The sequence below is a fragment of the Gopherus flavomarginatus genome, chromosome 15, assembly GCF_025201925.1.
Source record: "Gopherus flavomarginatus isolate rGopFla2 chromosome 15, rGopFla2.mat.asm, whole genome shotgun sequence".
In the NCBI taxonomy this organism is placed as follows: domain Eukaryota; kingdom Metazoa; phylum Chordata; order Testudines; family Testudinidae; genus Gopherus; species Gopherus flavomarginatus.
The window spans coordinates 8,664,511-8,681,210 of record NC_066631.1 but is presented as its reverse complement, the minus strand read 5'-3'; the positions used below and the strand labels follow the sequence as shown (position 1 = coordinate 8,681,210).

At 43.9% G+C, this 16,700-nt stretch overlaps 1 protein-coding gene across 3 annotated transcripts in view; it reads left to right on the top strand.

The window, feature by feature from the left end:
• The first annotated feature begins 14,378 nt into the window (after positions 1 to 14,378).
• Positions 14,379 to 16,700, top strand: part of MED13L (mediator complex subunit 13L) — a 389,999-nt gene continuing 387,677 nt past the window's right edge. For 2 of the 3 annotated variants that reach the window (XM_050924288.1, XM_050924287.1), the window contains exon 1: positions 14,482 to 14,865. In XM_050924288.1, coding sequence (XP_050780245.1) covers positions 14,794 to 14,865 — 72 coding nt within the window. In that variant the 5' untranslated portion in view covers positions 14,482 to 14,793. Of the gene's footprint in view, positions 14,866 to 16,700 lie in introns of all 3 variants that reach the window. The other variant, XM_050924289.1, reaches the window with a different exon arrangement.

Below are 16,700 nucleotides of genomic sequence, written 5' to 3'. Positions count from 1 at the left end.
TTTGAGATATGTCACCTCCTGATGATGTGCCATACTCCAAGACATTAAGAACATAATTTTTAGTATAGATATATAACTCCTTAAATATTATCTGTACATACATTTCAAAATGACGAGGACCAGTCGGCTACTGGCTCTGATTAGAGACGTCACATGCCATTGTTCAATGAACTATTAGGCAGATACCCAAGCTAAGGGATCCCTGTAAAACCCTATGTGCCCTCTGCTAGTTGGCATGAAGGGGTTCCTGGGTCACACCTACGCAACACATTTTACGACAAGGTGAGCCTGGATTCCACATGGCCATGAGCATGTGCTGTACAGGTTTTGTGTGTGCATGATAGGGGAGCTTGACAGAAACATACGTCATAACACATGGCAAACTTGCAATGTAGAATACCCTTAGTGGAAGCAGGATCAAGCCCATGTGTCTGTCAAGAGAGGAAACAGTCTCCCCCATCCTAGAAACTTAATTAGGTTGCTAGCCTAATATGCAGTGTCCTGCAATCTTTTATTTTAGTATTTCCTATAGCAACTGTCACCATAAATTTGGAAATCACATTCTAAAACTTAGATGTTTTTAATCTGTGTCGTGAAATTAGTATTTTTACTATGTAGCCAGTAGCAGATCTGAATAGAAACTGGAGGATATAACTAGTCAGTTTCACTAGTTTTTAGTTAACTTCATTTGCAGGTTCTCATACACTAATCTAGCACTGTACTGTTTGGCTTGAATATACTAAACTGTCTTAAAGTTTTTGATTTAATGGGAACATTTATATACATCTTAAATTCTGTAAAATCTTTTTTAAAAACTAACAATTTCCAGTCTATCATCTTTGGGACTCATTAGATTTCTGTGTGTTTCTGGTAGTAAATAGGAAAAGGGATATGCTTTGAAAAATGTAACATTGGAATATTTTTATAAATCTTTAATTTGAACAAAATATTTTTGTTTTAGTTTAAATATTTCTCTGAAGTTGCTGTGAACCCAAACACTTTGCTAGTCCACGAGAAGCGGAAAATGAAGCAGCCTAACTGGAAACAAATATGAAACAACTCATTTTAGTTTTGTTGTCCAAGCTAAGTAAAATGTAGAAATAAACTGTATAAATGGTGAAAAATAAATTAGGCTTTTTTTTTTTTTTAAATTCTGGAATCCTAGATGAAATTATAAACTGGGGTAAAGTTTATTTTAAAAGTGACTTGCAAAGAAAAAACAGCTTGCCCCCTTTTGTTGCTTTATAATGTGTAAAGAAAATAGGATTTCTTCCTCTGTTTTTACATTAGTAATTCAGGTCTGTTTTTTTCTATAACATACTATGGACAACTGGAAAACTCGTGAGTTTGAGACAAACTATGCAAGTGACATTTATCTAAGTGAGAGGGAAGGTGATCTTTTTTCATACTGCAAACATGAGAATTTTGTTTTTCATCACTGTAGTAATTAACTCAAATGTCTGAAAAACATTTAGGAGAAATGTCTTGGAAGATTCACTATCCTACACCTTCAACTAAGCACTGAAAATACTCACAAATCATGAGACCTCCAAGGAGTTCTCCAGCAAAAGCAAGCAAGTTCAGACTTTTACTGACATTTCTAAAGGTTTAAAAAAAGCAGCAGGAGGAGAAGGAGGAGAGGAAAAGGCCCTCTAACATCAATGAAGCAAGAACACAAACCTATGTTTTTCTTTTGGGGGTTACTCTTGAAATACAAGTTAGGTTTGTAACATCCCTTTAAATTTTAATCTGAATTTATCTATAACCAATCAACATTTGAATGATATATTTTTTTCTTTATTTTGTTCACCTTATTGTTGTCATTTCTGAAGTAATTTGGATTTGATTGTGCCTTTGTAAAATCAGATGTCAAGAACATGTCTAATTTCTATGAATTCTCTAGCTTGTACAAAGGCATATTGAGATGCAGAATCATAATGTCTGTGGCATAACCATCATCTCTGCCTTGAAAGATACTGTATTTCAATTAGATCTTGGACATGCTCTTATATGAAATGTGGGCCTCTGATTGACAGTGTTCATTTTTCTGGGAATGACAATTTGCAAGGGGAAAGTGTTCATTTCAGTCTAGCCTTCTCAGCCTCTCTCTTCACTGAAAAATGAGTTGTATCTGACACTGGATGTCAAAGACAGTTTCCATTAGCACATACTCAATCCAGGTTAAATAGTTTGTGTGCAGGTATAAAGAAGGGCCAAAGTAAGATGAAGTAGTAGAGAGATGTCATGTTTGATATTTAGTGCCAAACACAGCTACATTCCTAGTGTAAACACTGTGAAAAAGCCTAGACTCTCATTTTCAGAAAATCAGATGTATTGCAAAATATTGGAGAATTGTCAGTCTAAGGCCAAATAAAATCAACAAAGCTAACTGAAATTTTCTTCAGAAAAAGTTTATATTTTAGCTCTGCTTTAGCCTTTATCCTCCTGGTGACCTGTGTTTCTGCCACACTTAAGACTGAAGAATAAGCAACACCTACCAGTGGAAACCAGAGCTGTGATATGCTCAGACACCCTTCTGGCAGAACAGGCTTGATCATTACTATAAGCTTTGGATAAATTGTTCTGGACTGAAGCAATCTTGCCCATGATACCATGACTGTGTTTGGAATCTAATTTTCAAATTTGTCTGGAAGGGCAAGCAACTGGCTCTTTCCCAGAGTACTTATCAGCTCTGCATGGTGAAGATCAGTGTGACAGAGCTGATCTCCAGGAGCCTGGGAACTCCATTCCACTGCTGAACTTAGGTCTGGTAATTGGAAGTGTAATATGCCGGCCTAAGGAATTAAAATATTTATAGATGTTGCTCCTATGAAAAACCCCCCAAGAGATTATAGCAGGAAATCTGATGCTATTGTTTATGCTTCTTGATCAGTGTTTAAAGCAAAGGAAGAAAACAGGGAATCAAACTCCCTGGGATAGACTGAGTTGAGGAAACATGTTCCACCACATACCATCTAGGATGATTATGCATGTGTAAATGTCAGTAAAGCTTGCATTTGATATCTGTAAATGGACCAATTTTGGTTTAAACAATGCTACTATTAGAAAAACGAGGGAACTTTCCTTTTGGTTGGTATTTAGAAGTGAGTGATTAGATTATAATGAACTCACTTGTCAATGAGAGACACAATGTGTAAATAATTGACCTCCTTGTAAAACCACAAATAAAGCACAACTCCATAATGTGCTTTGAATTATCTGACTATGAACATAACATAAATCTGGTCACTGGCAAGTCGTCTATGGGCTGCTATATTTTCCAATTTAAAAACAAACTGAGTTTGGCAATGCAAAGAATTGCAACATATTTTATGACCAATAGCCATCATGAGGTGCCAGTAACAACTCCTCATAACTTGTGAATATTTAGCTACTCTGTTTAAATAACTACCAAAAACTCAGCACAAATAAATTCGAGGAAATAGATTTAACCTTTTGCTAGTTTAAATTTTTAATTTAATTGCTAAGAGGTGATCGAACTGATTGGAAAAATAGAATAAATTTTCTAGTCAAATACTTTCCTAAAGAGTTTATACTATTTTAGTTGAGACTCATGTTTATTTTTACATGGACAGGAAAATTTGAACATTGAGTTCTGGCTGTCTCCAAATTTCAGCCTGAGGCCTAACCCATGCTGAAAAGTTATGTTGACATAGCTACATTGGTCAAGGATGTGAAAAGTACACACCCCTGAATGTTGTAGCTATGCCAACCGAACACCTCCCGTAGATACAGCTATGTTGACAGATGAATGTTTCTGTTGATGTAGCTATCGTTGCTCAGGGAGGTGGTACTCCTACACTGATAGGGAAGCCTCTTCCCTCAGTGTACGCTTCATCTACATTATGGGATTATGCTGCTTTAGCTACAGTGACCTAGCTGTGCCAGTAGAGTCTCTGTAGTGTAGACAGACACTCAGCACTAAATCAATAGTTTGCTTCCCACTGCTTTTGTATTTAAGTTAAATGAATTAGATGGATAGGTCTTACCACTGAATCAGCAAATTGCTCTTGTATATGGAACAACTTGTTCACAATAGAGTGGAGACTGGACGCTAAGAGTGATTTGCTGTGGAATGATGCTTAGATAAATGTTTTGTGGCCTGTGGGTGGTGATGGACCAATTCATTATGCCCTATAGAAAGCTGTCCACTGTGCCCTTCCACTGAAATAAGGTATAATTTAATCTTTAAAGTAGGTTTAGCAAGACATTTTTAGTGGAAGGGGGCTATTTATTTTCATGTGTGGAAAAGAGGGTTTAGGCAGCACAGTGTACAAGTAAACTAGCATTTGACTTCTTGAAAACTGGTTTCATATAAGCATTTGTCATGCTAAAACTCATGGGAAATCAGGCATGATAAGCAATCTCTGCTTGAGAGGTCTAGAAGAGGAATTCTGAGAGGTGAGCACGTGGTGCATTGGGTGAGCAGGAAATGGAAGAAGCTTGAACACCTGCCTATATTATATCTAACTCTATTCAACACAATTCTTTTGAGCATCAAACTGTCACTTGAACCCAATTTAAAAATGCTTTAAGTAAGAAAATGTTAATAATTTTATATTGAAAGTGCTCAACATACTCCTGATTCAGGGATGGTTAGAGGTGCTGGAGCGACCCATCACATAATTTTGGCAGTTAGAGAGTGGGCCTTCCAAGTTTTAGGCTGCCCTTAGAGACCAGGGCAGCCTGCAACCATCATTAATGAGTTCTTAGGGTGGAGTGGCAATTCTTACCTGGTTGGATCTGGGGCCTTTAGAGCCCCTGTATTCCACTCTGACCTTTTTTACCTGGGGTAAAGCAGCTGGAGCAGGTGACAGTCATATCTCCTCACTTAGTGTAGACATGGCAGTTCCAATTTTAATCTCTCTTGGCTGAGTGGGGGTAAATCCAAGGTTTGCTCCTAGGGTTTACCTCTACCAGTCACAGGTGTTAAAATTTTAACTTTCATATCTCTACTAGGATTTTAACACCTGCTAATATACTAAAACCCACCTTTTCTTAATGTAGACATGGCTTCTCTGAGACAAGTTATATTGGACATGATAGTCCAGTTATTGTCTATTCTTTTGAAGTTGTCATATAGTGCACTGTTAGAATGTGTCGCCAATGGCCCCTATGGATAGAATGTCAGTAATTCTTGCAGTGATGTCCCTGTGGGTGCTCCATGTTAGGTGTTTGTGCACCCCTATGCTTGTAATCAGCGCAGTGGTAAACCAGTAGCAATGTCCGTTTGGGTCGCACATGTGCAGTCCCCATCCTGAGCTGCTTCAGGCAGTTAACTGGCGCTGTGAGACCAACCCCCACTTTCCCCCAGTTCCTTCTCTACTGCTTTTGGCTTCAAGTTGGAGCACTTAGCAGCAGCTTGCTACTTAGTTCTTTTAGCCCAGGAGTAGGCAACCTATGGTACACGTGCCAAAGGCGGCACGTGAGCTGATTTTCAGTGGCACTCACACTGCCTGGGTCCTGGCCACCGGTCCAGTGGGCTCTGCATTTTAATTTAATTTTAAATGAAGCTTCTTAAACATTTTTAAAACCTTATTTACTTTACATACAACCATAGTTTAGTTATATATTATAGACTTAGAAAGAGACCTTCTAAAAATGTTAAAATGTATTACTGGGATGTGAAATCTTAAATTAGAGTGAATAAATGAAGACTTGGCATACCACTTCTGAAAGGTTGCCGACCTCTGTTTTAGCCTATTTACTACCATTATTTAGTTAGGATAGTACGCTGATTAGTTTCTCTTTGTCCTTGTAGCTTTTTATTTGTAAAAAAAAAAAGATTTATTTTTATTATTCTCCTTATTAGAAGCTAGGTTTCAGTTGAACCTTTAGGACAGTCAGCCTCTCTGGGGGCAAAATCCTTCCGTGATGGGAATGCTCAGTTCCCTGGGTTTTAAATATTACCTCACCTGCAGGCTCTCCATACCAGTTTTGGTGGACATACTCAGTGTGTTTGCTGCCTAGATGAAACACACATAACACAGAAGTGTCCTCATTGCCACAAGTTAACTGCCTGAACAAGAAAGGCTAGAGACTTGCAACTAAAACTCCTCTCAGACTTGTGTCTGAGCTCGAAGCCTGGACCCACCTGGACAAGCCTAGCCAACGATGGCTTCTGACAAGGGTCCCTGCTCCACCACCCAGGTTTCTGATCAATTTGCTAAAAAAAAAGTGTCCAAAAAGCGTGCAACTACGTCTCCAACCCAGGAATTGGCCAAGAAGTGCTGTTCTGCAAATGGGCAAACAGCATTGTCATCAACCACACTGGCAGTGCCTGGAACCAAGATAGTGGGACATTCTGGCACTGCTGGTACCACGAGAGCTAAGGACTCTAAAAGAGCCAGCTCGGACATATGTACTAAGGGGAAATCAAAACCCCATGCCTCAGCACCAATGCAGCCAAAGCCATGATCAACACACAGTGGTGCTGCACCGGTGCAGACTGTAGCTCTCCCACCTTCCCCCATGCATGCTCGGTGTACACACTGGCACAGCTATGGTGCCACCATATACATCGCGGCTCTGGTACCGACAATCATGCAGCCTCCAGTGAAGATCATGAAAGACACTGCAGCAGTTTCTAGGCACAAAGATCTCTTAGTCAGATCTAGGCCTGACTCTCCCATCCTCAACACAGACGCGAGCCTGGCATGTTCGGCATTGAGTCTCCCTGCGACTCCATTGCGCTTCACTCCACCTTTTTTGAGTGACGATGAGGACCAGGAAGGACAAATAGATTCTCCTCCATAATCTCCTGCCCACCAAGAGCTGTCCAAATTGGGACCCCCTCAGGGGGCATATTACACTGATCCTAGACATCCACAGTGGTACAGCCAACCCTGGGGGCCACCTATGACCCTTCCACCCCAATGGGCATACTGGAACCTGTAGGCGACATACCTCACACAACAGGGACTGCCCACCACATCTAGGTTAAGCACAGTGCAATCATCTGCACCTTTGGTACTTGGACCTTTGGAACCTACAAGGGAAGGAGATGAAGAGGAGGAAGAACCCTCAGACTAGGAAGGTGCACCACCTGTCATCATCCTCCCCAGATGACAGTCATGCCTCCACCCCCTAATATGGGGGATGATTTCAAACAATTTCAAACAATTTCAGGATCTATTTAAAGGGTGGCTAGCTCTCTGGACATCTCTCTGGAAGAGGTCCGGATGACACAGCACAAACTAGTGGACATTTTCAATACCTCCTCTTCTTCAAATATTGCTTTACCTGTAAATGATGTGATAATGGAACCTTATCAAGACCATTTGGCAGGCCCCTGCAACTGCTGCTCCAACCTGCAAGAGGTCTGACGAAAAAATATTATGTGACCACGAAGAGCACACAGTTCCTCTTCTCTCATCTGGTGCCCAATTCACTGGTGGTTAATGCAGTCCATGAATATGGCAGACAACAACAGCCCAAGAACACACCTTATGAAAAGGCTCCATCTTTTCGTCTGCAAGGCTTGTTCTTTGACTACACTACATCTCTGGATAGCCAATTATGAGGCCTTCCTGGCAAAGTATGATTATAATAACTACACAAAGTTTTCTGAAATTGACTTTATTTCTAAAGATAAAAAAAGAACAACTTACAGCACTTGTATCAGAGGAACAACTCATCTCTAGAACAGCCCTCCAAGCTGCACTGGACTCTGTGGACAGAGCTTCAAGATCAGTGGCGACCGTACTGGTGATAGGAAGGGCCTCAGGGCTCCATCTCTCCGGCTTCCCTAGGGAAGTGCAATCCATGGTTGAAGACTTACCATTCGAGGGGCTCAAACTCTTTGCCACAAAGGCTGACAACTCTCTCCATATGCTCAAAGATTGACAGGTGACACTGATCTCTGGGGACTTATACACCTAGACCCAAGAAAAGACAGAGGAGTTACTATGCCCCTCAACACTACTACCACACTCCATATTCACAACAACACTGGCAGTATGAGTCACAGGGTTGCAAACAGAGGCCATCAAGGAGATGACAGCCTACACCTCCAGCAGTTGCGTCACAGCCATTGATATCTAGGCAACAAATTTGAAACCTTTGTAGAGGGCCCAAGAACCCCATGTGCTGGAGACATCATCTCTCGCCAGACCATTCAGAGATCTCCTAGTTCCATTTTATCCAATTGAAAAACCATCACATCCAACAGATGAGTGCTAGAAATCATACAAACTGGTTACTCCATCCTCTTTCTTTTCAAACCCGCTCCCCACCCATCCCATCACTCTTCAGGAGCCCTTCTCACGAGCATCTACTGCATCAGGAGGTAATCCACTTCATATGTCTGGGAGCAGTAGAACCCATTCCAACAAAACACAGAGGGAGGGGATTTTATTCCCACTCTTTTTTCTCACAAAGAAAAAGTCAAGCAGGTGGAGATCCATACTCTATATATGGCGACTCAGGTTTGTGAAGAGACAACGATTCAGTATGGTCACACTAGGCAACATAATCCTAATACCAGAAAGAGGGGATTGGTTCTCAGCCCTCACCCTCCAAGATATGTATTTTCATATAATGATCCATCCCTCCCACCAGCAGTTTCTCTGATTTACTATTGGACAGGAACCTTTCCAATACAAGTTTCTTCCTTTTGGCCTATCCACTGCCTCTGGAGTTTTTTCAAAGTTAATAGCAGTGTTTGCAGCCTACCTCCGCAGAAATGGAATCATGATATTCCCGTACTTGGACAACTGCCTGCTGAAAGCACCAACACTGAAAGCAGCGTTACAAGCCAACAAGCAGATGGTGACCCTCTTTACGAGATTAGGTCTCCAAATAAACGTACAAAAATCTATTCTAACACCATCTGAACTCATGCCTACATGCTCACTATTACACCTTTCCATGAAGGTGGCATTTCTAGTGGCCATTATCTGTCAGATGTGTAGGAGAGTTGGGTGATCTCATGGCAGACACCCCCCCATCCCGCGCAATCTTTTTTAAAGATAAAGTATCCCTGAGACCCCACAAGTTTTTATCTAAAGTCATCTCAGCCTTTCACCACAATCAACCCATTTACTTACCAATGTTCTACCCCAAGCCCCATGAGGATAGAAGACAGTCCCCACTTCATACTCTTGATGTACCAAGAGCAGTGGCCTTTTACATAGATGGAACAAGACCATTTCATAAATCACCCAAACCGTTCATCTCCATCACTGAATGCTCCAAGAGAATGCCATATCCAAACAGAGGCTCTCAAAGTGGCTTTCCGATGGCATAAATCTATGCTACCATCAATGTGCGTGACAACCCCCTACACGGATTTGCACACATTCTACCAGAGCCCTATCGACCTTCATCGCTTTTACGCAGCATTATGCATTAGAGCAACAGGCAACGTGTGATGCCTCTTTCAAACTCTGTACTGTCTTCTGTCACGACTTCAACGCCGAAGCCGCTTCCTTCCACCAGAGGGCACTGCTCTAAAGTCACCTGAAGTGGAGCACCCATAGGGACTGCACTCGAAGAAGAGTTACTCACTTGGTGCAGTAATGGAGGTTCTTCAAGATGTGTTCCCCTGTGGGTGTTCCACAACCCTTCCTCTAACTCTTCTCTGAAGTAGAGAAGGAACGGGGGTTAGGGTTGGTCGCACAGCGCCAGTTAACTGTCTGACGCAGCACAAGATGGGAACCATGCATGTGTAACCTCACCGGGCACTGCTACCAGAAATCCCTGATTATGAGTACAGGGGCGCATGAACCCCTAAAATGGAGCACCCACGGGGACGCAAATCTCGAAGAACATACTCACCTTGTGCAGTAATGTAACTTTCTCATCTGTGCAGGTGAACGTCACCTTCTAATAACTGCAACCTACAAAAGCAGCAAAGAATCCTGTGGCACCTTATAGACTAACAGAGGTTTTGGAGCATGAGCTTTCGTGGGTTAATACCCACTTCGTCACATGCCACATGCATCTGACGAAGTGGGTATTCACCCACGAAAGCTCATGCTCCAAAACGTCTGTTAGCCTATAAGGTGCCATAGGATTCTTTGCTGCTTTTACAGATCCAGACTAACACGGCTACCCCTCTGATACTTGCAACCTACAGAAGATGCAAGCCGTAATATTGTATATGACATTCTATATTAAAAATGTATACAATATACACATTATATAACACAATATTAAAATGTATACACTTGGACTGAGATTGAGATGGAAATAGAAGACTGTTGAAAGTAGGGCCGCCCAGAGGGGGGGCAAGTGGGGCAATTTGCCCCAGTCCCTGCAGGGGCCCCCACGAGAGCTTTTCAGGGACCCTGGAGTGGGTTCCTTCACTCGCTCCGGAGGGCCCAGAAAACTCCTGTGGGGCCCAGCCCCCGGAGCTGCTTCTGCCCTGGGTCTTTGGCGGAGGGTGTCCCTCCGCTCCAGCACAGAAGAACCCCCCACCGCCGAAGCAGCGCCCACCACTGAAGAGCTGGGTCTTCAGTAATTCGGCCATGGGGGGCCCCCGCTGCAAGTCTTCGGGGCACTTTGGCAGCGGCTCCTGGAGCGGAAGGACCCCTCCACCACCAAATTACTGCTGAAGCGGGGTCCTCCGCTGCCGAAGACCCCAGCCCCCCTGAATCCTCTGAGCAGCCCTGGTTGAAAGTCTCTGGGTAAGGATAAAAGGGGTAAAAAAATGAGGGTGATATGATGATAGGGGTTTACTACAGACCACCTAACCAGGAAGAAGAGGTGGATGAGGCTTTTTTTAAACAGCTAACAAAATCATCCAAAGCACAGGACTTGGTAGTGATGGGGGACTTGAACTACCCAGACATCTGTTGGGAAAATAACACAGCAGGGCACAGATTATCCAATAAGTTCTCGGAATGTATTGGAGACCATTTTTTATTTCAGAAGGTGGAGACAGCTACCGGGGAGAGGTTGTTCTAAATTTGATTTTGACAAATAGGAAGGTACTGGTTGAGAATTGGAAAGCGGAAAGCAGCTTGGGAGAAAGTGATCATGAAATGGTAGTTAATGATTTTAAGGAATGGTAGGAGGGAGAACAGCAAAATAAAGACAATGGATTTTAAGAAGGCAGATTTTAGCAAACTCAGGGAGCTGATAGGTAAGATCCCCTAGGAAGCAAGTCTAAGGGCAAAAACAACTGAAGATGGTTGGGAGTTTTTCAGAGACATTATTAAGGGCACAAGAGGAAACTATCCAACTACATAGGGAAGATAGGAAGTATCGGAAGAGACCACCCTGGCTTACCAGGAGATCTTTAATGATCTTAAAATATATAATATAATAGATATATATATTCCTACAAAAAGTGGAAACTAGGTCAAATTATAAAGGATGAATATAAACAAACAACATGTATGTAGGGACAAAACTAGAAAAGCCAAGGCACAAAATGAGATCAAACTAGCTAGATCCATAAAGCGTAACAAGAAAACATTCTACATATATTAGAAACAAGAGGAAGACCAAGGACAGGGTAGGCCCATTACTCAATGAAGTGTGAAAAATAACAGAAAATCTGGAAATGGCAGAGGTGCTTAATGACTTCTTCATTTCGGTTTTCACCAAAGTTGGTGGTGATTGGACGTCTAACATAGTGAATGCCAGTGAAAGTGAGGTAGGAGCAGAAGAGGATAAAATAGGGAAAGAACAAATGAAAAATTACTTGGACAAATTAGATGTCTTCAAGTCATCAGGGCCTGATGAAATGCATCCTAGAATACTCAAGGAGCTGACTGAGGAGATATCTGAGCCATTAGCGATGATCTTTGAGAAGTCACGGAAGACGGAAGAGATTCCAGAAGACTGGAAAAGGGCAAATATAGTGCTCATCTATAAAAGGGGAAATAAGGACAACCCAGGGAATTACAGATCAGTCAGCTTAACTTCTGTACCCAGAAAGATAATGGAGCAAATAATTAAGCAATCAGTTTGCAAACATCTAGAAGATAATAAGGTGATAATAACAGTCAGAATGGATCTGTCAAAAACAAATCACGTCAAACCAACCATTGCCATCACTGGAGACTTTTAAGAGCAGGTTACACAAACACCTGTCAGGAATAATCTAGATAATTAGTCCTGCCATGAATGCAGGGGACTGGACTAGATGACCTCTCGCAGTCCCTTCCAGTTCTATGATTATTACTCTTAGTGGAGATTGTCCTTTGTTGCTGGAGATCAAAAGTCTAAGTTCCATCCCAAGCACTGCATGTGTGCAGTTTAGATAGTGGCTGTGTGGCCCTGTATGTGCCTATGGATTTGTTACACAAGTTTTCTTCCAAACAAACATTCTTGACATACGCTCAATACTTCTCTGTTAGTGTTATAAGATAGATACTAATCATTACAACTAATTAAAAGAGTAAATTTGCTTAAAAAAAGGAAGTGTGATGTAGGAAGCTTCCCTCTTGACACTTTGATACAAAGCAAGCCTGAAAAAAATCTGCTTTCCTACTGAAAAACAGATCATTTAAAATTGTGGTACATTCAATACTTTTAAGTTGTAATGTGGGTTGCTAAGTCAATGTAAATTAATCACATCTCTGAAACACTAACACTACCAGTCCTGATACCTTCTGGTAGCCAATGAGAAATCCAATTAGTGTAGTCCTATTCTGCCTGGACAAATCAGGCTTCTATGGTTCAGTATCAAAGGGTCATTGTGAACTTGAGCAAGGCTTATACAGTGAAAAAATATTTAAGTTGAAACATTAACTATTCACATATGGCTATTTAAGCTGCTTTTTTTATTTTTACCCTAGGGCCTGAATTCTCTTGCCATCAGTTGTTTATAGTCAGTTTCACTTTCAGGTATACTCAAGTTCAATGGAATGTTTTGTGTAAACAATACAGAAATGCTTGCTATAAAATTTTTTCAACAGAACAAACCCAAATATGCAACAATGGGCCTGAACAATAAGAATTCCTGTTTAAAAATATAGTAAAAAATGGCAGTTGGTAGATTGGGCAGTTCTCATTTTAGCGAATGTAGAGACTCAGCATAGCTTATATTTCTAAAATAATTTTGGAGTTTCTTTATATATGCACATCATGTGACAAATATTTATTTCTCTCTACATATGAAAATTTCCTTCACATTACAGGGTTAAAGAGGAGGAGCAATGCACCTTGCCCTCTCAACTACTTCATACAGTGTCAGAGCCCCTCCTAACCTAGCAAATCCTATATGTGAAATTTTTGTGTGGGCAGGGGCCCTGTAGCCATTCACTCTTAAAAAGATGCTACCTCTGTCTACAGCACTCAGTATATCACAGACCATGAATTTGGACTGTTTCAGCTATTATAAGCCCTCTGTGTAAAAGACTAAAGTGTGAAAATATTAATTGTAGGCAAAAAGGTGGAATGTTTATGGCACATGGACTGATTGGGCTAAAAGGTATTATCCCCATTTTATGAATGAAGATGATGAGGTTCAGGAATGCTGTTTACCGCCTGCTTCCCCCTGAGTACATGTGACGGGGAAGGACTAGAGTGCAGGTGACCTATGTCTGCCTATAGCTATTAGTTCTAGAAGCAGAGCTCTAATGTGTGTACCCCCGCTACGCTTACTAAGAACAAGAAAGTGAGAGAAGGGCTTGAAGACCTGTTGGGACAAGAGGGCCCCAGCACCGCTCTCGGCATGCTTGCCTAGTCTCTGGACTCACTTTGCTTTGCAGCTCTGGGACTTATTCTCAAGCTCTAGGTGAAGTACTGAATGTCCTTGGCCCTGCTCTTCTGTAGGAGGTGGGTGTGAATGTCCTTGGCCCTGCTCTTCTGTAGGAGGTGGGTGTGGAAGCACCTGCTGCATGTGAACCGGACCCTCAGGTGCTGCGAGCCCACCCAGTGCAGCAGAAGCCGGCTTATTCCTTGCTCTATAGCGCCCCCAGTGGAACGTCTCGGAGGCAGCGGGGGGGGGAAGACGGAGGAGAGAGTTGAGCGTTGGCTTTCCCCCTCCGCTCAGAACGGCTCACGTGGTACGGCGGCGGCCAATGGCGAGGCGAGCTGTGCCTGGCGGCCGCCATTGCTGTCAGAGTGGAGAGGCAGAGGCGAGTGTGTGAGGAGGAGCTGACGAGCGGGGCCGCCGGGCGGGCAGCGCCAAGCCGAGAGCGGCGAGGACGGGCGGGGACAGCGCGCGCTCTCTGGCCTGTGGCTGCCGCCGGTCGCCTCCAGCAGCGGGAGCCCCGCGCGGAGCGTAAACAAGGCGGTGGCGGCGGCAGGAAAACACCATCCACCCACCGCCAGCGGCGGCAGCAGCGAGGGGCGGCCGGGCGGGGAGGGGAGGAGACACGGCCGCAGCCGGGACAGCGCCCCCCGTCAGCGGCCGCCGCCACTGCCTGGAGCCCGGACCAGGCCCCCCCGCTTGAGCTCTGTCCTGCAGGGGCCGCAGCTGGGCCGCGGGCAGAGAGCCCCTGACGCGAGCCCCGCAGCGGGGGCCGGAGCGGTGCCGACGGGACTGGGAACGCCGGAGGCCAGACCGCCGGCCCGGAGCGCGGCCGGAGCCCCTTGGCGGCGGGCCTCGGGCCGGTGCGCGCGGCTCGCTGTGGATTATTTGGCAGGGGCGGGTAGGTGGATCGAGGCCCTGGTCTGTGGAGCGCCCCCTGCCGGTCACTGCCCCTTCCTCGGGCTGGTGTTTGTGCTGGGGACACAGCGAGGGGCAGGACTGCGGCGGCTGCCCCGGTGACAGGCGGAGCGGGCAGCACCAGGGAGCCCCGGGCGCTTCTTCCTTCCTGCTGGGCCCGTCTCCTCAGACATGCCCCGCTCTGGTGGCCGGGCTCGCCGAGGATCATGACTGCAGCGGCGAACTGGGTGGCGAACGGGGCCAGCCTGGAGGACTGTCACTCCAACCTCTTCTCGCTGGTGAGTACCCGGAGGGGGGTGTGTGCGCGAAGGCCGCAGCCCAGCTAGTCGGGGCTCACACGGGGACCTTGCGGCTCCTTCGAGCAGCGGCGCAGCAACTTTGTCGGCTCGGCGCAGCTGCCAGGGCTTTATAGCCTGGGCCCGTGGGGCTGCTCCCTCCCGCTGGGCCCATGGGGCTGCTCCCCCGCTAGCCCCTCCCCCTGGCTCAGCTCCGTGGTTGTTTTGCTCTTTAACATCGTTTGTTGCAAGCGTGCGTTCCCCACACAGCTGCATTGATCTGAGTACGAGATGTCAAGGCAACGGATTGGGTGTCCTCTGCCTGTGCTGCCTGCATGTGTGACCATCTCCTGTGGTAAACAGTCTGCTCTCCCCGCCCTGCCTGCTTTGGCACTTCGTGCCCTTGTGCTTTGTGCCTCTTCAACTGCGTGTGGTTCCCCCCCCCCCCCCCATCTTTCGTAATGACAAACGCCATTTCAGCAGCAAACAGTTCATGCAATGTGATTATCTGTAGGACTTACACTCCGGGCTCTTGTGTCTGAACGTCAGCTGTCTTTATGGTTTTACAGCCGTGCCCACGCTGCACCGATGGGAAGGGATGGGACTTTTTTTGGCCTTGCAAGAAAAACATTAACTGAAAATGCAACATGCTGGGTGGCTTGATAACATAGATGCTATCTTCCCATCTCACTGGTAGCTGACAACTTTCACTTTGTACTTAGATTGCATGGTTTAATCTTACAACAGTTATGGTATGAATTGTTCATACTGAACAGTTGAAATTAACTACAGATTTTTAATCTTAATTAAAATGAATAGAAAGAAAAATACTTGCTGTTTGTATTAGTGACATTTTATTTGAAAATGCGATTTTGCTTTATTGTACACTACAGCTGCGGGGACATTAGTGGAATGAAGGGGAGAACTCTTGGGTCCCCAATAGCTACCCCAGGGGGAGGAGGGGTAGAGCATAGGACTGTGTATTTGTGAAATGGTAACTCATAAGATTAAGGTGGGAAGCAACTGGGTATAGGCTGTATGCCAGGTGGTGTGGGAGAGGAAATAAAAAACAAACACTCCCCCCAAACTATAATAGAGTTCAAGTTTACTTTTCTCAAGGGTTGGGAAAAGAATGTGAATTGTTCAGTAAGGAATTTAAAAAAACCCACTGATTTTAAAATATGGTTAACTCAGAATCAAGTGATGCATATTGCTAGTCTCTTTACATGATTTTTTTTCTTTAATTACTGTTAGCCTTAGTCTTTCTCCCATGCACAGCCCTCAATACCTTCCTTTGGATTGTTTATTCCTAGCATTTTGTGCCTTGTCTTTAATGAGAATATAATTCTCTTTGGGCAGAGGCTTTTTTTTGCCATGTGTTTGTACTGTGGGATCCTGATCCTTCTGACAAGAGGCTTTTGGTGTCTGTTATAATAAATACCGTCCTTTTTGGCTTTTTATTGACTTGTAACCACTTTCAAAGCTATGTAACATTATTTAAACTTGCATTTATGCTAATATTGGCAATGCCTTTATATCCCTAGTGTATGCCTGCGGATATACTAATGGTAAAAAGTGGTTTGTGTACACAAGTCTTGCATACTAAGAAAAGCTAACCAGTGAATGCAAGAGAATCAATTGTATCAGGAAAGATTGTCACCAGTAAATTAAAGAATAGTTAATATTAATTTTAAAAAAAGCAACCCAGCAACTCCCCCTAAAAACAAACAAACAAACAAAAAACAACCCACAACTTTGTTCACCTCTTTTGGTTAGGAAATTGATTAATACGTTTTTGTAGGTATATGTGGTATAGTTGTCATCCCATTGTCAGTCCA